This window comes from Neofelis nebulosa, chromosome 5 (assembly GCF_028018385.1).
Source record: "Neofelis nebulosa isolate mNeoNeb1 chromosome 5, mNeoNeb1.pri, whole genome shotgun sequence".
NCBI classification, from domain to species: domain Eukaryota; kingdom Metazoa; phylum Chordata; class Mammalia; order Carnivora; family Felidae; genus Neofelis; species Neofelis nebulosa.
The window spans coordinates 41,543,096-41,565,759 of record NC_080786.1 but is presented as its reverse complement, the minus strand read 5'-3'; the positions used below and the strand labels follow the sequence as shown (position 1 = coordinate 41,565,759).

The 22,664-nt window shown below is 39.8% G+C and overlaps 1 protein-coding gene across 2 annotated transcripts in view; it reads left to right on the top strand.

Moving 5' to 3' along the window:
- Positions 1-8,513: 8,513 nt before the first annotated feature.
- The window catches only part of LOC131511975 (phospholipid scramblase 1-like), a 30,182-nt gene continuing 16,031 nt past the window's right edge, over positions 8,514-22,664 (top strand). Inside the window, exons 1-5 of one of the 2 annotated variants that reach the window (XM_058730146.1) lie at positions 8,514-8,776; positions 13,987-14,012; positions 15,411-15,553; positions 17,243-17,323; positions 21,814-22,121. In XM_058730146.1, the coding sequence (XP_058586129.1) occupies positions 15,514-15,553; positions 17,243-17,323; positions 21,814-22,121 (429 nt within the window). In that variant the 5' untranslated portion in view covers positions 8,514-8,776; positions 13,987-14,012; positions 15,411-15,513. The remainder of the gene's footprint in view (positions 8,777-13,986; positions 14,013-15,410; positions 15,554-17,242; positions 17,324-21,813; positions 22,122-22,664) is intronic. The other variant, XM_058730148.1, reaches the window with a different exon arrangement.

Genomic DNA, 22,664 nt, shown 5'->3' with positions numbered 1-22,664 from the left:
TACCACTTCTTCTTTATCCATTCATCCATCAATGGACATTTGGGCTCTTTCCATACTTTGGCTATTGTCGATAGTGCTGCTATAAACATTGGGGTGCATGTGCCCCTTCGAAACAGCATACCTGTATCCCACGGATAAATGCCTAGTAGTGCAGTTGCTGGGTTGGAGGGTAGTTCTAGTTTTAATTTTTTGAGAAACCTCCATACTGTTTTCCAGAACGGATGCATGAGCTTGCATTCCCACCAACAATGCAAAAGAGATACTCTTTCTCTCCATCCTCGCCAACATCTGTTGTTGCCTGAGTTGTTAATTTTAGCCATTCTGACAGGTGTGAGGTGGTATCTCATTGTGGTTTTGATTTGTATTTCCCTGATGACGACACATTTTTTCATGTGTCAGTTGGCCATCTGTATGTCTTCTTTGGAGGAGTGTCTATTCTTGTCTTTTGCCCATTTCTTCACTGGATTCTTTGTTTTTTGGGTGTTGAGTTTGATAAGTTCTTTATAGATTTTGAATAATTCTCCCTATATACAGTCATTTGATATTGGCTAAATAAGTGGAAACTTTTAGGCCCTAAATTCAACCATTTTGTTCTGTTTTGTTGGTTTGGATTTTGAGTAAGTGAAAACTGATATTTGCAAAGTGAAGAACTAAAAGAGATAAGCTTATCAGATGGTGACTGATAGACCATAGCTACTGGTATAACTCGTGAAAAAATTTAGCCCTGTAACCCTGCCAGGACAACCTGATAAAGCAGCATTGGTTAATCTCACTTTGCCGACTGAACACAGGATCCCCACCCCCAACCCACTCTGTGTCTCTGTCTCCTGCCTGAAAAGGAATGGGAACTAGTACATTAAAGGGACCTGAAATAGAGTGAGATCCTACTTTCTTTCCACTCTGGTTATATCCACCTACTAGGCTTCAGACTGTGGTATGAGATTATGGGATATGTTTTCTGTTTAGTGACCACCCTTTCCTACTAGAACTGGGAAGTGGAAGGCGTAATAAATTAGGCATTGTGTTTAACCAGAAGTTATGTGTGAGCACTTCTTCCGGTCATTGGATATAAGCAAAAGAACATGATGTTTTACCTACATACAGCACTCGGCACCACAGCTGCAACTCCTTTTCCTTCCTGCAGATTTTGACACCAGAGATTACTTCATTAAAAGTCTCTCCCACCTCAATTTTAGAAATACCACACTTTTTTTTTCTTTAAATTTATTTATTTATTTTTGGGGAGACAAAGACAGCGTGAATAGAGGAGGGGCAGACAGTGGGTGAGACCGAGAATCCCAAGCAGGCTCTATACTGTCAGCGCAGAGCCCGACACGGGGCTCGAACTTACCAAACCAGGAGATGGTGACCTGAGCCAAAACCAAGAGTTGGACACTTAACCGACTGAGCCACCCAAGTGTCCCAGAACTATCACACTTCTTTTTTTTACACATCCTTGTTTGCCATTCCTGTTTTTTTTTTTGTTTGTTTGTTTGTTTGTTTGTTTGTTTTGGCAACAGATAAAGAGCCCATGATCTCTAAATACTGGTGTCTCTTATTTCCATACCTGACCCATTCCTCATGCTGCAAAGTTTCAATGATGGGAGTCTACCTGTTTTGAAAATTTGATTATTGTGCATATTTCTGTTTCTCTCAACAGGTAAGTAGGAATATTTTAACAATCTACCAGTTGTCTGCCCTTTGTCCCATAGGCATCTTAAACTCAACTAATTTAACTGGACTCTATCCTAATCTTATTCTGTGATCCCTATTTATATGTGTGCATTACCATTCATTCAATTGTTCAAGATGAAAACATTCTTAAAATAATTCTGTCCCCTTTCCCTACCCAAAATCAGTCACCAAGCAAAACCTATTCCCTTTCTTTCTTTCTTTCTTTCTTTCTTTCTTTCTTTCTTTCTTTCTTTCTTTCTTTCCTTCTTTCTTTCTATCCTTGGAGTACATCCCCTTCCTTCCAATTTCACTGAACACACTTCACTATATTTTTCAATATTGTATTATCTTGTGTCTGGAATTGTCACTAAAATGCTCTCCTTTGGTTTTCCTATCCTACAAATCATTCTTGACACTAATTTAGCTTTTCTAAAGCAAGAACCTAACAGTGTCCTTTTCATACTTAAAATTATGCCATCAACCCACCCTCCGACATCAAACACCATCTCTTTAGCGTAGTGTATGAACTTCTCCCTGTGGCTTGCTGCTCACCTTCTCCAGGACTGATGGGTTTATTTTTTTTTTTTATTTTTTATTTATTTATTTTTTTTTTTTAATTTTTTTTTTCAACGTTTTTTATTTATTTTTGGGACAGAGAGAGACAGAGCATGAACGGGGGAGGGGCACAGAGAGAGGGAGACACAGAATCAGAAACAGGCTCCAGGCTCCGAGCCATCAGCCCAGAGCCCGACGCGGGGCACGAACTCACGGACCGCGAGATCGTGACCTGGCTGAAGTCGGACGCTTAACCGACTGCGCCACCCAGGCGCCCCAGGACTGATGGGTTTAGATCCTCATAACTATTGTAACAGATTTCAATGGCATTTCTCAATTTAAGGCTATTTCTTACTTACTTATCAAGGTTGGAGTTTCTAGTCTGTGGGCAGTTTTTATTCACATGGTGCTTCAGGGCCACAGGATCCTTCTGTTTTGTAGGTCCACCATTTCATAGGGTCTCATCATCTTCTGCATCAGGTCAATGGGAGGGAAACAGCACGGTGAAGGTTCACGTACTTCCTAAGAACCTTGGCTTTGTTCCTTTTCACATTCTATTGGCTAAAATTTTGCCATATTGCCACATGTTAGGTGACCGCTTCTCAGCAGCAATTCTATACCAAGAAAAAGAAAACACAAATTTTGGCAAACAGGTCATTGTCTTTGCCTCAACATCAAAAGTTCAAGTCCCTATCTTGCCCCCTCTTACACTGCAGCATACTCAACCACTTGTATTTCTGAAAGATATATGTCCTCACTTTGCATATGCTGCTGCTTTTTGCTTATGGCTATTTTCTACTCTTCTTTCAAAATCTAGCTGAAAAATCTTTTTATAGAGAAAGCCATCACAGAATTCTTATTTCTGGGTGAATATCCTCTCTATACATTCTTTATTTTCCTGTTGTAACAGGTGCTTGGAAAATCTTGATAGACTCAGTTATATACGTTTTTACTTTAAAAATGACCATTTCTCCTCTCAGTGGGACGGGAAAACTATGAGTATCGAAAATGAAACTTGACTTATTTGGAGCAATTCTTGGTACAACTTTTTTTTTTTTTTTCATTTTTATTTATTTATTTATTTATTTATTTATTTATTTGAGAGAGAGAGAGAGAGAGAGAGAGAGAGAGAGAGAGAGAGAGAGAGAGAATGAGGAGGGGAGGGTCAGAGTGAGAGGGAGAAAGAATTCCAAGCGGGCTCTGAGCTCTCAGCACAGAGCCTGACATGGGGCCCGAACACAGGAACCATGAAATATGACCTGAGCCAAAACCAAGAGTCAGACACTTAACCAACTGAGTCACCCAGGCACACTGACAAATTTCTGAAAATATTATTGGTAAAGTAACAGAACTTAAGATTTTATAAACAGTTGTGATCATACATCTGGCAATAGATAGTTTGTTAAAAGAGGAGCTTTTGGTTTGTTTTTACCTTCAGAAAAACCTGTAGAAGATGATATAAAAATCTAAAAATCTCTTGCTTAATAATAAAGTATTTCTTTATATTTCTGGGAAGACACCAGATAGCATCTCCCAGCTTGCTTTGCAGTCCAGTGTGGCCATACAACTGAGCTCAGCCAAGGAAATGTTACCAGAAATGATGTGTGTCAATTCCAGGCCTGGCCCATAAAAACCTCCCCTATGCAACCAACTTCTCCTTTCTCCTCTCTGCAGACTCAGTGTCAAAGCCCAGAAAAATCATGGAAGCTATGTACTAAAGATGTCAGTGCATCCATTAGCCTGGGTCCTTGGGCCATGCTGTAAAGCAGAGCTCCTACCCCACCATAGGAACACCTCCATTGGTTGTTACATCATGTAAAAAGAAAAAAAAACAAGCTTTCTGGTATGTCATTGAAGTTTGGAGTTGGAGGTTGATCATGCCACCAGCAGTACCCCCAAATAATATGGACCAATGTTGATGACTAAAGAATTTGCGTTTGATAATCTAACTGGAAAGTTAAAAATCTTTGCTAAGGTTAATATTTCAACATAGAAAATTTTGTCATATGCAAGTAAACTTAAGGCACCCAGATTTCACGACCTTCTCATGCTGTTTCCATGAAGCCCTACTATATCAATTCTACCTTGGGGCTGTGGGACTCTTAGAGCTAATATCTACAGCAGTTAGCCTGGACAAGAAAACAGAGATTAAGAGCAATAAAGAGAGTTTTGGAAAGAATACCTTCAAGATTCTCAAGGGTACAATGCTTTTGACTAAAAATAACCCTAAATAGCTTAAATAAAAAGCCTGAAACACTAAGAGATACAACCGAGGTGTAAAATTAAAAAATCCTACACACCACCATGCAGAAGAGAACAACAATAAAGAAGCTTGCTTATTTTGAGTATGAAACTGAACAGAAAACAAATATAAATGTCCTTGGAGAGTCCATAACCACCAGCTAACCTTCACAGAACAAGTCGTCTGGAACTATGTAAGTCCATGATAAGTGCTGTAATTCTTCAGTGTCATCAAGTTCTTGAGATCTTTCCACAATTTGATTCTATCATCATCAAGACCTGTCCTCACAGTCTCAAGACAATTCCACATATCATTGCCATATATAGAGAAGGAGGCATATACATACCTATATGTATGTGTGTGTATACATGTATATGTTTGCCTACATGTATGTGTATATGTGTAAACATACACACATATATATATATATATATGCACACATACACATATATACATTCATACAAGTAAGGAGAAGGCAGATTTCTAGAAGTCCTCTAGAAGATTTTTCCTTAGCCAAATCTGTGTTATATGCCCACATGCAAACCAATCATAAGGAAAGAAGCTGATTTTCTAGTAATGAAAAAGCATCTTTTGCTTTAGGACCTTCCTTCCATAAACACATTGTTCCCCAATACCTTACAAAAGTAGGATTCCCTCCAGGTCCATTATTGCCTTACTGATTCAGAAAAACTGAGGGTGGAGCTTCACAAGTTGAGTTTTAAGGAGAATTTCAGGTAGTTTGGTTGCATGCTAAAATTTGAGAACCACTATTTTACCCTGTAAAAGAAAATACTAAGTTTTGGGTAGGCCACTAATAGTTTATACCCTACCTAAATATTTTCTAATTAAAGATGGCACTCTTTTTTGGAGATCATAATAAAACTAAATACAAAACAGTCAAGACAAAACAAAATAAAAAAACACAAAAGACGTAAAAACCACAAGGGTTACAAAAAGGTAATAATGTACAGGCGGAACAAGATTTCAACAAATTTGAGAAATTAGATGAGTCAGATGTGGTAACTATCTTGTAAGACATAAGAGGTTATAAAATGTGTAAGAATAATTGAGATTCAATTTACCTCCACAGACTCCCAGAGAGACAGAGCACTTAGTGATGACAAATAAAGAGAGGATAAAGTTTAAAATTAGAAATTAAAGGGAGGAATGCTTGAAAGCCTGAATTAAGAAGCCTATTCACCTACCCCATGGATTGAATATGGAAATGGTACGTACCACCCTAAGCAAGATACAGGAGACTTCTGTTTAAAACAGAATGGAAATATCTAGGGATTCAAAAACAATATTCATCAAGGTGGAAAGGTTGAAAAATAACATTGCAAGTGTTATCTACTAGAGCTCTCCAGTTTTCCTGCCCCATCTGCAGCAGAAGTTCAGCAGTCAGGAAGCTAAATCCTAAGGAGAAGCTTCTGCAAGCATTGGAGACTTTGGGCATCTACTTTGACTCCTATAAAAGTGTTAAAACCAAAGATAAATTTTGGCCCATCAAGAAGGAAAAGTTAAGAGAAGACCCCCCACTAAAATCTCTGCTCATAGAATTACCACCTTGTAATATGAAAGAGAAGTAAACTCCACCATGTAGGAGGGAAGGGCACAGAGAAAACTTACCCTCTGGGCCTTGGTGCCAGTTGTGCACCAAGATGGATGCACAAAAAGATGGATGGATGGATGGATGGATGGATGGATGGATGGATGGATCAATCGATCGATCTAAGTATCATTGTAAACTCCTTAACTTACAATAAGAGCATGGATTTCAGACAAAATGGACTTTGAAGGAAAAGCATCACTAGAAATAAAGATCACTTCATTATTGATAAAGGTTCAATTCACCAGGATAATAGAACTCCTTTTAGTTTTTGCTTAATCACAAAACCAAAAACTATAAGCAAAAAAGTCAAAACAAGAAGTAATAAACAAATCTATCATTCTAATGAGAAATTTTAATATTCCTCTGAATAATTGGTAGAATAAACAAACAAAGTATCAGCTAAGGTAACAGCATAATTAAGAAATTGACCTAACACATGGGGCACCTGGGTGGGTCCGTCGGTTAAGCGTCTGACTTTGGCTCCGGTCACGATCTCACAGGTCATGATCTCACGGTTGGTGGGTTCAAGCCCCACATCAGGCTCTGTGCTGACAGCTCAGAGCCTGGAGCCTGCTTCAGATTCTGTGTCCCCCTCTCTCTCTGACCCACCCCTGCTGTGCTCCATCTCTCTCTGTCTTTCAAAAATGAATAAACATTAAAAAAAATACATTTTAAAAGAAATTGCCCTAACACAAAAAAAGACAATACCATACTCAACAACTGAAGAGTATACCTATTTTTCAAGTATTTATAAAGTGTGTACAAAAATTGGCTATGTACTGAAGGGCCATAATGCAAGTCTCAAAAAATTTCAAATGATTAAAACTATTCATAGTATATTCATGGACCACAATACAACTATAAATAATAAGGTAACTAGAAAATACTAACTTCTTGGCAATTAGGAATAAACAGGTGTAAGGAAGGAATCATATTGGATGTCCTAATGTACAGTAGGCTTTTGAAAATAAGAGAGAAAGCCCAGAGGTGAAAAGTAAAAAACACAGTAAAAGATGATTTAAAAATGAAAGAGTTGTGAAAGCAACTTTAAATAAGATTATAATCCAGAGACCCAGTAAGTAGGCCTCTGTTAAATGAGGGATTCAGTCCACAAAATGTAAAGAGCACAACAAATCAGCAAGTGCAAAAAATATCCCAGTCTGGGGCGCCCGGATGGCTCAGTCGGTTAAGCGTCTGACTTTGGTTCGGTTTATGATCTCACGGTGCATGAGTTCGAGGCCCGCTTCGGAGCCTGCTTCCGTTTCTGTCTCCCTCTCTCTCTGACCCTCCCCCGTTCATGCTCTTTCTCTCTCTGTCTCAAAAATAAACAAACAATCCCAATCTGACAGAAAACTCTGTATTAAATGTCAGACATAACCCAGAATAAAATGTTAAAATGTTCAGTAACCCTCTGAATGATTACTGAATATCACCAACAGTCAGAAGTAACAAAAACAATAACAAGGTCCTACTTGCCAATTAGAATAGCAAACATTTAGAATTGATATTCAGGAAGTGGAGAGGTGGTAAAACTTTATTGGCAGAAGAACAGTGGCAGATTAATGATATTTATTGAGTGCTTACTCTGTGATAGGCATCACTTAAACTTTTTGCGTATTTTAACTTCCTTAATCCTCATAAAAATCTTATGAGGTAGATAAAATGCCCTCATTTTACAGATTAAAAAAGAAGCACAGAGATTCTAATTTGCACAGTCACAGAGACAAGAAGGGATTCAAACTCAAGCGGATGGTTTCCTCTCTCCTTTCTTACTTTTTTTCTCAATTTCGCTTTCTAGTCCCCTCCCTTCCAGTACCCTCTTCCTTCCTCCAAGGAGGTGTCTTGGTAATCCTTCAAGTATCTGTCAACAGAGTCATGGGAAGAAAAGGGGAGGGGAGGTGGAGAAAGTTTGCTTCACCTTTTCTCCACACTCATCTTTATTGTGTAGAAGATCACAGGTTCCTTTTGCAAATAAAATAATTTCATGAAAAAAAAACTCAATGAGTCCTTTAGCTCAGCTCAACAAATATGTTTACTGAGTCTGTTTGCCGGTCCGGCGGCGGTGGTGAAGAAAAATTCAGTCTAAACACGTCTAGTCGGGGTGATTGTTAAAAGTTGTTCATGGCGTTGGGGGTGGGGTGGGGGAGAGGGCAGAGGAGAGAGGGAGGCAGAGAAAGGGAAAAACGGGCAAGAAGGAGAGGGTGAGACAATGAGACACAGAGACATTGGGAGAGAGACAGAGAGTCAGAAAGCTACAGAGAAAAAGCCCCGTCGAGACAAACACGCCGGACCCGTCCTCATTTGTCCCCGGGAACAGCGCTGCTCACAAGCTTTGCAAGTAACAGAAACGTAAGTGATGCAGGTTGAGAGCCGAGAAACGGAAGTTCCCTACGGTTTGGCGCCCACGACAGCACCCCCACGGCAGCCACTCCCCTGCGGAGGACTTAACGTGTCGGAGCGGGCGTCCACCTTCCAGTTAGTTAGCTCTCCGTTGCCCTCGCCACTGAACTGACTTCGGAATCTCTGCGGGGAGCGAGGAAGGGGGCGGGGGCCTGCAGCTCTCACGTCCTCCGGCAGCGACGCGGGCGCGCCGGTGGGAGAGCCCTTTTGTGTACCTAGGATCCGGGAAACGAAACCGAGAGCGTGTCCGCACCTCGGAGGTTCTCGGCAGCGCGGAGCACCTGCAGCCCCAGGTGGGCGGGCGCCTTTCTCGGCCTTGGGCCCCGCGCGCGCACCGGGCGCCGGACTCGCGTGGGTTCCCGGGGCCGGTTGCGCGGCGCTGGGGGCCGCTAGCGGGGACGGGGCGCGGGGTCCGGCCAGCTGTGTTTGTGCGGGGTGAGCTGAGTAGAGGAGGCGGGCAGGCGAGCGGCGGGGGGGCGGGGGGGGGGGGAAGCGACCCCCGGAAGCGGAGCTGCGACTCGCGAGTGGCCCCAGTTGGCCCCCAGGCCCCACCACCCGGCACCACTGGTAAGGTGTTTCTTGCCTGAAACTGCCTTGCATGCTCAGCGCCCCTTTACTACTGCTGCCCACCTCTTGGCCGCGCTGAAGAACCCGGCAAGAACCAGGACTGTGGGTGTCCGCTGTCGCGCTGGGAGGATTAGAAGAGATGATTAGTGGGGCCTCTTAGCTGTCATAAAACAGTATGTATTCATTAGGAGTACGGTGTACCCTAAACCTGTGCTAGTCACTCTGGAACACCAGACGAATCGGAAAGATAGAGCTGGTTTATAGCATAGAAGCTAAGACCATTAATTAGTTCAGGAGTCCACCTGCCTGATTTGAATCCTACCTCTACTACTTAATTGCTGTGGACTCTGAACCAGTTTCTTCATCCTTGTGCTTTCCTGGCCTCATCTCTGAAATTGTGCGATGGGCAAAAAAGAGTTACAAGAGTTACAGTGTGGCGTGTATTAGTGTAAAGCTGTGGGAGCTGTGCTAGCCCCAAGAGTACTCGGTAAGGTTAGCTTTTATTATGTTTGATACTTGACAGAATCCCTGCTTCTAAAGTCATGAGTCTGGTTCCCACATGGTTTTATTTCTAGGGTTATTCCAGTAAATCTTGGAATGGCCACTTCTCAGTTCCAGGAACTGGCGAGCATTGTTTCTCCTAGTTGAGCAATTTGAGAAATATGGTTTACTCATCTTTCCCTTTTTTAAAATGAAAAGGGAAACGAGTGGATTTCTGCAGTGGATACAAAAAGTGGCATGTGTGCTCTGGGAAACAGTGTGGAGGTTCCTAAAAAATTAAAAATAGATCTACCCATGACCCAGCCATAGCACTGCTAGGAATTTACCCAAGGGATACAGGAGTGCTGATGAATAGGACCACTTGTACCACAATGTTTATGGCAGCACTTTCAACAATAGCCGAATTATAGAAAGAGCTTAAGTGTCCATCAAGTGAGGAATGGATAAAGAAGATGTGGTTTATATATACAATGGAATACTACTTGGCAATGAGAAAGAATGAAATCTGGCCATTTGCAGCAACGTGGATGGAACTAGAGGGTGTTATGCTAAGTGAAATAAGGCAGAGAAAGACAGATACCAGATGTTTTCGCTCATATGTGGATCCTGAGAAACTTAACAGAAGACCATGGGGAAGGGGAAGGGGAAAAAAACCTTATGGAGAGGGAGGGAGGCAAACCATAAGAGACTCAAATAGTGAGAACAAACAGGGTTGCTGAGGGGTGAGGGAGAGGGGAAAGTGAGTGATGGGCATTGAGGAGGGCACCTGTTGGGATGAGCACTGGGTGTTGTATGGAAACCAATTTGATAATAAATTATATTTAATATATTTAAAAAAAACAAAAAGTGGCACGTAAAATAAGTGGCTGGGTCAGAGATTCAGCAGCGTTCCCATTAGTAAGGGAGCTGTTCTTTATGAACAAAAGGAGTGAAATCGTACTGTGCACATATTGTTCAGTCAACAAGCAGCAGTTAAGTCTCTTGTCCTGGACAAGACAGGCCATATTCTGGTCTCTGAGAGCATAGAATGCAGGTAGAGAGACATTAAATGGGTACGAACTGTGTCCCATATACCTCTCTATTCTCATGTCTGATTATCATTTTTTTTTTTTTATAATCCACAAGTCTTTCATTTCCTTGAATGAGTCAAGCTCCCTGTAGCCACAGGACTTGTACAGTTCCCTCTGTGTATAATGCCTAACTACCTGTCTCAACCCCCAGCCCATGGCCTGGTGGATTTTAGACTACCTTTGGCTCTCAGATTCAAAGGAAGTTTAGGGATATAGATTTCTACCATTGTCATTAGAGCAGTAACGTTTTCCTAAAATAATTAAGAACATGTGTCTGCCTCTTGGGACTCAGAAAAATTTAAGTGGTTTGTTCTTAATTAAGAAGTAAATGTGGATAAAGAATCCAAATCTAGTTTATGCCTAGTTTATAGGCATAGTAGTCTTAGGAACTTCCAAAATTATGGATGCTTCCCTTGGGTTCCAGATTTTACATCAATAACCTTTTTGGAAAGCAATAAGATAGAAATTTCAGGACCCCAAGAGATAGATGGGTCAAGAATGTCACTGTCCTGTGAACTGTGGAACCATGACTGATGTCACCGGCATCATTTCTCCTTATGCCTGATGGAAGAGGTTTATCATTTTCAAATAGCCCAGAGCAGCAATGGGTCTTGATGAGGAAAAAAAAGGCAAAAAATGTAGTTTAAATTAAATCCCCTTACAGCTTGAAGCCCAGTGATACCAGAGACCTGCAGTCTGTAACATTCCGTAGGAATTTACGGCTGCCTTAAGGCCTTCATGTTTACATTCCATTAAAAACTAGAAGCAACCTTATCTTGACAGTAGCTAAATCTTCGTCCTGTAAGACCCTGATTTCAGCATACAGAAATTTCTTAGAAACTAACTTTATGTCCCCTCCTCCACAAACCTTCAAATACATTATCACTCCTCACAGTCACAGAGCAGCTCTTGTGCCCACAGATTCTGACCCTGTGCTTTAATAACATCATATTTTTGCACCAAACATGTCTCAGGAATTCTTTCTTAGCCATTTGCTTATGAACCCCACTTCAAATTGCATCAGGTCTTATGGTGTCTAATAGAATAATTTTTACCAGAGATGTACTTACTTGTATATAGTATATGATGTGTTAAATCTCAGAAACTCTCATTTAGCAGAGTTAGGGAGGAGTGTATAGTAATCAGATTATAATTTGAAACTATATATTTGTCTTGAAGTAATTAAGATTCCAGTGGTACAACATATATGACTTTCTTAGAGACTTTTTTTTAGTACAGGATGAATATGATGTTCTTTTTCTTGGAAAATTTTCTAGGATTTGTTTCTTATTAAGAGTAGTGGAAGGCAGGGGTGTACCTGGCTGGCTCAGTTGGTAGAGCCTGTGACTCTTGATCTCAGGGTTGTGAGTTCAAGCCTCACATTGGGTGTGGAGCCTACTTAAAATGAATAAATTTAAAACAAAAAGAGTAGTGGAAAATATTATTTAAAAGTTATCATGTTAATTAATTAATGAAATCACCCAGGACTCAGCCTAGTCATTTCCAAAACTGAGTGACATTACCTCTTGTTAATAGACCCTTAAGTTTGAGAATATCAAAAGATCTTTAAAACAGCAAACAGGAGCGGACAGGGTGTTGTGGTATCATCTTTATTCCACAAGTGCTTTATTCTACCTGGCATACAGGTGACTACAACTGTCACTTAATATTTTGTACCAGAACTTATGACATGCCACGTTTTGTGCTTGAGATATTATGTAACTGCAAAAATACTAAAACCTACAGCAAAGAGAGGACCCAGATTATGTTCTGCAGTAGTTCTGCCATTAGGGACTTATTCTCACACATGTGCCATTTTAAGACTCAAAATAATGTAACCAAATTGGAAAGAAAAGAGCAAATAGGGACAAATAAGCTCTGCTTTAGAGTCTGTTCAGTTTCACTTCCTGGGGTCTCTGGGGAGAGGTTTTGCCTTATGACTTAATTGCAATTAACAGGCATCAAGGGGGTTGGGATTAAAAGTGGAGAGATCAGGGGGAAAAGAATCCAGGAACTGGAAGGCAGAAGTGGTGAGGGAGCATGAGGCAAGCTGACAGGCTGCAACCCACCCCCACCCCGGGGGGAATCCCTGCGATACTCCTCAGGCACTCCTGGCTGCCCAAGAACAAAGGAAAGGGGAAAAAGAAATGGTTAACTGATAGAGATCATTGTGCCCAGTACCTGAGTCTCCAATCTATTTACAAATATTTTACAAATATCAATAGCTCAATCTCCAGAAACCGATGGACCTCATTTCCTGGAGCCTCAGCATCACCCCTCCTTAGTGCTGTGGAAGACAAAAACAGAAGGAAATGGCAGATAGAACTAAATTTCCTTGTAACCTGCAGCCCATTGACAAATACTTGAGTCTGGCCTAGTAAACTGTTTCTCCAGGAAGTCCCTACTGTCTTAATGCTAATGCTTTCCTAGAGGGAAAACAACCTTAGCTTGACAACAGTTAGGCCTCCAGTATCCTGGGAGTCTTCTTTAGCATATGCAAATCTCACTGGAAACTTTCCCTGGACTTTACCACCCCCCCAACTCCCTATTATATAGCCAGTCTCTCCTCAAAGTCCCAGGGCTGCTCTTCCTGCCCACGGGTCCTGTCCCCGTGCTTTATTTAATAAAATCACCTTTTTGCACCAAAAACATCTCCAAGAGTTCTTTCTTGGCTGTCAGTTCCGGATCCCACGAACCCCACTGTCACCCCAAAAACCTCCTCAGAAGTGCCGAGTACGATGGTTTTTTTGGGTTTTTTAATGATTATTTTGTATAGAAATAACCTAACACAAAGTTTTGTTTGGATTGTGACGGTGCTACAACTATGACAACCCCTGAGAGTGGATTTTCTGGCTAAAAGTATATCTTGTAACATACCAAAGAGTCAGGCCTTTTCAAATTTGCTGTTCAAGATGGGCAGAACTTATCCATAGAATCTGGAATCCAGAGATATTTGCATTAGTGTGGTCTGATAGCTAACCCATCTGTCTGTCCTCGTGAACCTAGAGCCCAGCCTCCTTTGCGTAGACTGGAAGGCTTCAGTTTTTGACTTGGTTACAAGGTGGGGTCTTAGGTTTACAGCGTTTTCCTCTCAGCTTTCTGCCTTATAGGACCTTCTCCCCGCCAAGGTTTGTGGAAAACGTCCACCATCCTGGGGTGACGCACAACTTCTTAAGTCATACTCAGAATCACATCAACAGGGGATGGGATCAAGACCAAAGGGTTTAAATAACCAGATTCTGGTAGACTAGATGAATAGAGGAATATTCTATGTGTACGTATAGTTTCATAATATCTTGTTACAACAGTCATATTTGACCTATAAATTTGTAGACAATGTAGTAATATCAGGTCTTCTTTTTCAGAACTCTATAAATCATGGAAAAGCAAAGTAAGTAATTTAAGTGTTGACTTCCTTTTATAATGTTAAATCTGTTGTTAATATGTTCTTTGTCTTATATGATGTTGTATTCAGTTTCTGAAAGGATGTAATTTACTTTGTTTATGCTCCAGAACCCGAAGTCTAGGTCATTTTTTTGTTTTTTTTACTGTAAAGACAATGTACACATATATCCACTACTGCTAGTTTTTCCTGTAAAAATAAAACCTTAGATAAGCCTAAGGAATTTTAGTCTTACTGGGAAATATGTTATATAATTTATACTATATTCCATTTAGGTCAGTTTTCCCCTTTTTGTGTGCATTTTACATACATAAACATCATTCAACTCAAATTAACCAGATAATAAATCTAATATGTCAGATCATTGTAACAAAATCTTTGGATATATCCCTGCTACATATTTCACAACATCCACACATGAACAGGTTTAATAAATACCAATGATTACGTTCTGGCTTTTTTCCTATCAAGAAAATTCTAAATAAGATGGATATCGACCAAGCATATAATAAAAGACTTTGTTTTTGTTTTTTTTTTAATCTAAAGTTCTGAAGAGAAAAGCAATGTATATGGGGGAAAATATGAAAAAAAAATCCTGTTTTATGAGAAGATTTACATTATCTGTTTACTTTTGTTTAGATACTGAAGACATGTTTATCTCTCACCATAATGTCAGCCTTACTAGCTGTATGAGATACTCTTTAGGACTAGAAACCTCAGCTTTCCTTCATGAAGCTTCATGATCTCTTAATGATTGCTATATGAATTTAATTTTACTTACAAAACTCAAGCCTTCTTAAATGTAAATTGATACAGTATTACACTTTCTATCTGCTACAAGCATTAGGATGCTTCAGATCACCATAGAAAGATTCTTTTTGCCACGGTCATAGTCACCTTTTAACTCTTCATCTTCATATACATAATTGTTTGTATATCTGTGTGTATGTGCATAAATAGGAATTAAATGTATACATGTATATAAATACATTAGAAGTGAAAATAAAATATCTTTATAGTAATGTGACAGTCCTGTGGTATCTATAAATTATTTTAAGTTCCATTTCACAAATGCAGAAATCCATTCATAATTCATATGATCTTTGGTATATTTGACCACTTGCTTATTTGCTTATTTTCCCTCTGTATGAATTCCTGCTGAAATTCCTAAAACCAGGATTAACACTCTGGAACCAAAACCCCAGAGATCATGAGCTTCTAATTTCTTGAATCTCTCAGCTCCTAGATATGTATATGTATTTACTGTTGTTCAAACACTGGTACCTAGAGGTGCCAAAATGTGACCTATCATTTAAGAGTAGGTATGTTAGTCAGACTTGCAGTGTTTTCCTTGAGATCTGTTAAGCGTGATCCGGTTGTTTCCAGCTCAGGTGGGGAGTGGCAGCGGTGGGCAAAGCCTTGAGAGCTAGAGAACTAGGAACTCAGCCACTCACTCGAAGCCAACAAACAAGGGAATGGTTGGGATGGAATGACTTTTGTGGTATTTGAGAGATCTGCAATCAGTCAGGGTACGTTGTGGCAACTGTTTAGGGAAAAGCCCTGATGAAAGTAGAGGGTTCTGTTACCGGAATATGCACCAGCTCTGTGGACTCCATTCTGCTGAAGTTACCATGAAGTTGATTGCGTGAAGGAGAAGGCTGGCTCACAACCCAGCTTTCCCGCTGAAACCACATGAGTTGAGTAGTCTTTGAAGGCCTATGATAAAGAAGTGTGTAGACAATGTATCAGATGGAAAGTTTGACTAACTTTTTCTTCTGTATTGACGCCATGTGCTCATCATTCAATAAGAAACTATTTTGGGTTTATAGTTAGCAAGCCATAATGAGCCAGAGGAGAACATGGGACAAATGTAGTGTCCACTAGACCTTAAGTTCTATGAAGACAGGGCCAGGATAGCCTCAGAGCTTAGCTCAGAGGCAATACAGGAGATGGCCAACAAGTATTTATTGTCTGGCTGGGGCGGCTGCTAAACGAGTGACTAGGAAACACAAATATAAAGGACTAGGAGGTTCAACCATTTGTACGTATATTAAGAATATTCAGTGTTTAATGTATTTTATTGTTATTCAGTCAGTTATGATTTTATTGGGCAAAATCAGTCAGATACTAGGAAGTTCCTTATTGGGTATTCTTATTGGTATTGGATATTCTTGAATTCCTTATTGGGAATTCAACCTTATTGGGTAATTGCAGAGTAAGCATAAAAAGGATATTCAATATTGAAATATATGCTCTATTTTAAATATTTTGAAAATAATTCTTTGGGATCCCTGGATGGCTCAGTCAGTTAAGCGTCCAACTCTCAATTTCAGCTCAGGTGATGATCTCATAGTTGTAAGGTCAAGCCCCCATGTTGGGCTCTGCGCTGGACTTTGTGCCTGCTTAATATTCTTGGTCTCCCTCTCCTCCTGCCCCTGCCCCTCCCCTGGTTGCACGAGTGCGCATGTGCTCTCCCTCTCAAAGATAAAAGGAAAAGGCTAATTGGTATAGCAATAACTAGGTATCTTTAAAAATCATCATAGTATTTCCATCATCATCCCTATATCCAAGTAGTTTCATTTCTCTCTCTCTTCCTTTACAGTCTGTATGTGGTTCTAAAACACTTTTTTCCCCTAATACCAACATGGAATTAGGTATTAACGCTTGGAACACTTCCAAATATGGAACACTCATCAGGCATGTTTGAAAGCTAGAAGTTCAGCCCCGGTAACTCAGCTGTCTCATTTTATCCAAAAAGGAATTTGTTTGAAACCGATGCTCCTGCCAATTAAGTCTGATAACAAACATCTTTTGTTAAGTGAAGAAATCACTTTATTTTAGTACAGCACAAGATCATATAAAGATCATATCAATGGAAATTATCTAAGGACAATGTATTTTTCTTTCTAATACATATTTTTTTTATTTTTTTATTTAAAAAAAAATTTTTTTTTAACATTTATTTATTTTTGAGACAGAGAGAGACAGAGCATGAACAGGGGAGGGTCAGAGAGAGAGGGAGACACAGAATCTGAAACAGGCTCCGGGCTCCGAGCTGTCAGCACAGAGCCCCATGCGGGGCTCGAACTCACGGACCACGAGATCATGACCTGAGCGAAGTCGGCCGCTCAACCGACTGAGCCACCCAGGCGCCCCTTATTTTTTCTAATATATATTTCATTAAAGCAAATATATGTTTACCTTTCCCTAAATTGCAGACGGACAAATGAATGCTTCTCACCCAGGAACGAATTTACCACCTGACTATCCCCCTCAATATCCTTCAGCAACACTCCAAGGTAAAACATTTGTCTAAGAATAAAAATCCAAAAGTACTCAATTACTGATATTCCCCAAAGGGCGTATGTATGGGTGTGTGTCTGCCTTTGTGTATTTTAGTAGTGTCTTTTATTAAAAGTATAATAATGAAATTGGCAGCCTAGTTCTTGATTTTTTTTGTCTGACTATATATTATCATAAATAATATCATAAAAGTAATGTTTACTTATGCAGGATAGTAAAGATATAGAGTTAACAAAAACAGTCCATTTACATGTAGCAAATAAAGTTTGCATCAAAATATACATTAGAAGTAAAATATTTAATTGATCCTTCATCTGTCCTGAAAATTGTCATCATATAATCACATTTAGATTTATCCCTGGGTATTTTTGAGTCCTATATTAGCTGAGGGTAATCGTGTACAGTGAAAGTCACAGAAAAGACGTGAGTGCTTAAAACTGGAAGCTGTAGGTAATAAAAGTGTAGCTGCTTGGGGCTCATTCTCATTTTCACTTTGTAACATATATGAAAGCTTTGCTTTTTGTACACATGCTTAATCATGCCTTATATCTCAGAAAAGTAATCGAGTCCTATCACTACATTCTAGGGAGTACATTTTCCCCTTTGAACCAGTGATTGAAAGACCTCAGAGATTTTCATGTAGACAAATGCAGTTATCAGAATTACTAGAACTTCACTACATGGCAAAATTGATGGTGTACCCAGATTTGCAAGTAGTCAGGCTACTTCCTTCTTGAGAGACCGAGAGACCACTCTGGAGATTTAGGATCAAAAGTTATCCGGTTTGGGTAGATGGGTGTATCCATTTTGTATTCTACTCTGAGCGAATAACTCTGCTTGGGAACTCAATGGCCTGTTTAATTGTGTAGCCAAGAAACTTCCCAGTGGGGCCTGGATCACATCCAGGTGTTTGCAGTTAGAAGAATCTGAGCTAGAATATCTCTAAGGAGATAGTTCTCAAGGGTGCCTGCCCTTAAGTATTACGTGGAAGATTTTAAAACACTGTACCCGGGCACTATCCTGGGAGAATAAAGCAGAAGCTCAGGTCATGGGACCCAGGGATTGGTAATTTTTTTAATTACCCAGTTAGTTGTAATGTGCAACCAGGGCTGAGAACCACTGCCATAAATTCTTATATGGTGGTTGTTTGATGAATTATTAGCAAGCTGGAATATTCATCCAGGGCACTTGGAGAATGATTTAATCCACCCCACAGCTAGTTAAAATGAGGTGATACATAATTAAATTCAGTTATAATCAGACTTGAGAGTTTGTGAGAAAAATAGCCTAATTTTATTTCACAAGTCCAAGGCCATATATAGTGGAGGTCTTAATATGACAATGATGCTAACAATAGTGACAGTTTAAAATTGAGAGCTTACTGTGCATAATGTGAATAAACTCATTTAACTATCAATCTTAGGAGGTAAATAGCATCATGTACCCAGTGTGCAAGTGGGAAAAAGGCAAAGAGAGGCTGTATCAGGTTTCAAGTTCTGGCTTCTGCACTAAATGGCTGTGTGGTGGTTCATACAACTCGTTATACCTGTAAGTCTCAGTTCTTAGCTATAAAACAGGAATAACATTTTCTCATTCAGGTTAGCTTGGAGATTAAATGAGAGTATACGTAAAGCGCCTGGTATAATGATTTACAAATACTGAGTGACAGATATTTGCAATTATGTGAAGAATCTGTTAAATCAGTTAGACCTTATACAAATGAAAATATCCAAATTTCAGGTAATTCTATATGTTTAATCTGTTATTTTGGAAATAATCAACTATCCTCTCTCTCCAAGGGTCTTGAGAAGATTAAAATAATGCTAATGTGAACTCACACGTCCTCCTCATTGGCTTGCCTGTGGTCTGATCTTTGCACTGTAGCCAGTGATCTTTAAAAATGCCTATCTGTCCATATTACAGACAGTATTCAGTGTGTACATCATTGGTTTTTCATTGCTTTTAGGATAAAGGCCAAAAGGCTTAATTTGGTTCACCAGACAGGGCCTCCCCTGCCTTCTCTTTACCTGTCTGTTAAGCCTGGCTCTCTGCTATTCAAGTCGACTTGGCTTTTTACAGATTATTAGGAACGCTGTATGTGTTACTATCCCAGGGCTTGTCTGTGGAACGTTTTTCTCCGTGCCCCTGGTCTTCTCTACTCCTTTGTATCCTTTAGATCTCAGCTCAAAGGCAGCCCTCAAGGAAACTGTCCCAACTCCTCCCTTTTCTTTCTCGCCATCCCATCACTTTCCTCTGGCATATAGTCATAAAAATCTGGTCCCTCCTTTCAAAGAGCTTGTCTTCGATTCTAGTTAATCAGTTGATCATACTGGTGTTGTAGATCCCTAGAGTAAAGGATAAAATATGAAGTTATCTTCCCCATTAGGCAGTGAGGGCATCTGCATTTCTTATTTTAAATCCCAGTGCTCAGCACTCCCACAAACTTTGTAAGATATAAATCAGATTATGGAACTCACTTGTCTGCTTAAAATCCTCAAAGGCCTGTCAATCACACTTGGAATCAAATCTAAGCTCCTTATTAATGGGCTCCCTAGATGAACTGTTTCTAGGTTTTCACTGACAACAGTTTCCACTCTTCCTCTCCCTTATGATGTTTCTCTCTGCCTCAAACATGCCAAATTCATTCCTGAAATCAGGGATTTTTGCATTTGGTTTTCCTTCCTCCCGCAACATTTCTTACCAGCTCTTTACACAAAGCTTTACCTTTCTCATATCTTAGATCTCAACAGAATTTTTTCTATCTGAAGTTCCTAGTTGATACCTTTCCCTCTCCACCATGCATTTTCTCTGTGAGTTCAAGCTGAAATCTTTTTAAAAAAATTTATTTCCTCTCTCCCAAAAGTAGCCTGTAAACTCCCTGAGGGCAGGTTGCCTTGTTGAGAACTGAATCCTCTGATTCTAGAACAGAGCCACCCACATTATAGAACATCTGTAAATATTTATTTGTTGTGAGAAAGAATGAATTATAAAAACTATATTTAAAAGATACTAGTAGGAGGTTTAATCTCCTAAGAAATCTTTTTTTTTAAATTTTTAAAAAAATCTTTATTCACTTTTTGAGAGAGAGACAGAGCGCAAGCAAGGGAGGAACAGAGAGAGAGGGAGACACAAAATCCAAAGCAGGCTCCAGGCCCTGAGCTAGCAGCACAGAGCCCGACGCGGGGCTCAAACTCACGAATCGTGAGATCATGACCTGAGCCGAAGTCGGACGCTCAACCGACTGAGCCACCTAGGTGCCCCAGAAATCTTTTTAATAGTGGATGTATCTTGCCATCAGTGGTTTTTTTTAAAGTATTTATAAATTGTATAATCTAAGTATTAAATTTTACGTAGCCTTTTCTGTTAAAATATTATGGAACACATTCCTTTGAAATTGTATTCCATTGCTATGGATTACTATTCTGTGGACTATTCATATAAGCTTATGAAGCTTCATTGTAATTACAAATTCACATAGAATACAAAGTATACACTTAGTAAATTTATTCTTCTCCTGTGCTTATTAAATACTCAAGGCAAGTTTGCCTGTTGTAACTTTTTATCTTCCTTGGTTCTCCAACTGTATTTTCCAGAGTGCTGAGGGTGGTAAATTATGAAATTTAAATTTGTAACCTATCAATAATGATTTCTTTTTTTTTTTTTCTTTTTGCTTTTCATGTAGGAAGTCTTAGGATAGGAATGCACCATGGGGTAAAAGTTCAGGCAAATTGTTAACCCAGATAAGCATCTGGACAGTTCTGGAAGTAAGGATGTGTCTTTACCTCTACGCCAGAGTTTCTCAACAGCAGCACTCTAATATTTTCAGATGGATAATTCTTCTTTTTCAGGATACTATTCTGGCATTTTAGGAAATATTTACCAGCTTCCCTGGCCTCTATCTACCAAATGCCAGTATCACTCTTCCCTCCAGCTATAAACAGCCAAAAATGTCTCCAGAGCTCGCCAAAAATTCCTTGAGGGGGCAAAACCACCCCCAGTTCTGTACATAAAGGAGGTACCATTTCTAACAATCATCTTTTTTAAATAAATTAATCTTTTTTTAAAAAATAAAGTGCTTTGGTTTTAGAAATGCTAACTCAAAGCCTTTATTTTGGGCCTTTTACTCTTTCTTGCCATCTTTCGTTTCTCTTAAGGCATTCCATAATCCTTATAAAGGTGACTCTAGACCATTGTTGATTTTCTGTCACTTTCTTAGGTTTCAAGTATCTTTGCAACTGAGATTTGAATGGTGGGTAAGTCTTGGGCCAACTCTGTTCACAGCCCCAAACCCTGTAAGAGTGGATATGAAACTACAGATACTTCATTGAAAAATCACTGAAGGATAAAAACACAGAGTTTAAGCTTCATAGAAACAAGATATCTGAGCTGCAATTTGAGTTTGTAGAGTTTTAGGAGTAATCCCAAAAGAGTTCATGTTTCCATTTTTCTGTGCAGTTACAAATTATTTCACTTGTTTTTATTTTAGGACCTCCAGGACATACTGGCTACCCTGGCCCCCAGGTTGGCTACCCTGGCCCCCAGGTTGGCTATCCTGGCCCCCAGGCTGGCTATCCTGGCCCCCAGGCTGGCTATCCTGGCCCCCAGGCTGGCTATCCTGGCCCCCAGGCTGGCTACTCAATTCCACCAGCTGGTTATTCAGGTGCTGGCCCAGTAGGGTTTCCTGTCCAACACCAGCCTGTGTATAATCAGCCAGGTGGACCTGCAGGGGTACCATGGATGCCAGCACCACCACCTCCATCAGGCTGTCCACCCGGATTGGAATATTTAAGTCAGGTAATTTCAAGTAAATGAAACACTCATTTTATTTTTTTTTTAATTTTTATTTTTTAATGTTTTTTTTAACGTTTATTTATTTTTGAGACAGAGAGAGACAGAGCATAAACGGGGGAGGGTCAGAGAGAGAGGGAGACACAGAATCTGAAACAGGCTCCAGGCTCTGAGCAGTCAGCACAGAGCCCGACGCGGAGCTCAAACTCACATACCGTGAGATCGTGACCTGAGCCGAAGTCGGACGCTTAACCGACTGAGCCACCCAGGCGCCCCCACTCATTTTATTTTTTAATAAAACTGTGCTTATAGTTTACTTAATGAAATTAACAAATGACTAATTCACAAAAGTCTGAAATGGCAAAACATTTTTCCCTAACAAATTGCTATAATTCTTCTAGGTCAAGTTAACTTTTAAAGCAAAGTACAAATGTCTTAGGAAATTGTGTTTTCTATGATCTTGAATATAATCCATGGTAATGACCAATAGCAAACCTTTACTAAGCACTATTTTCCAGACTTTGTCCCTAAGTGTGACATATGTATTAA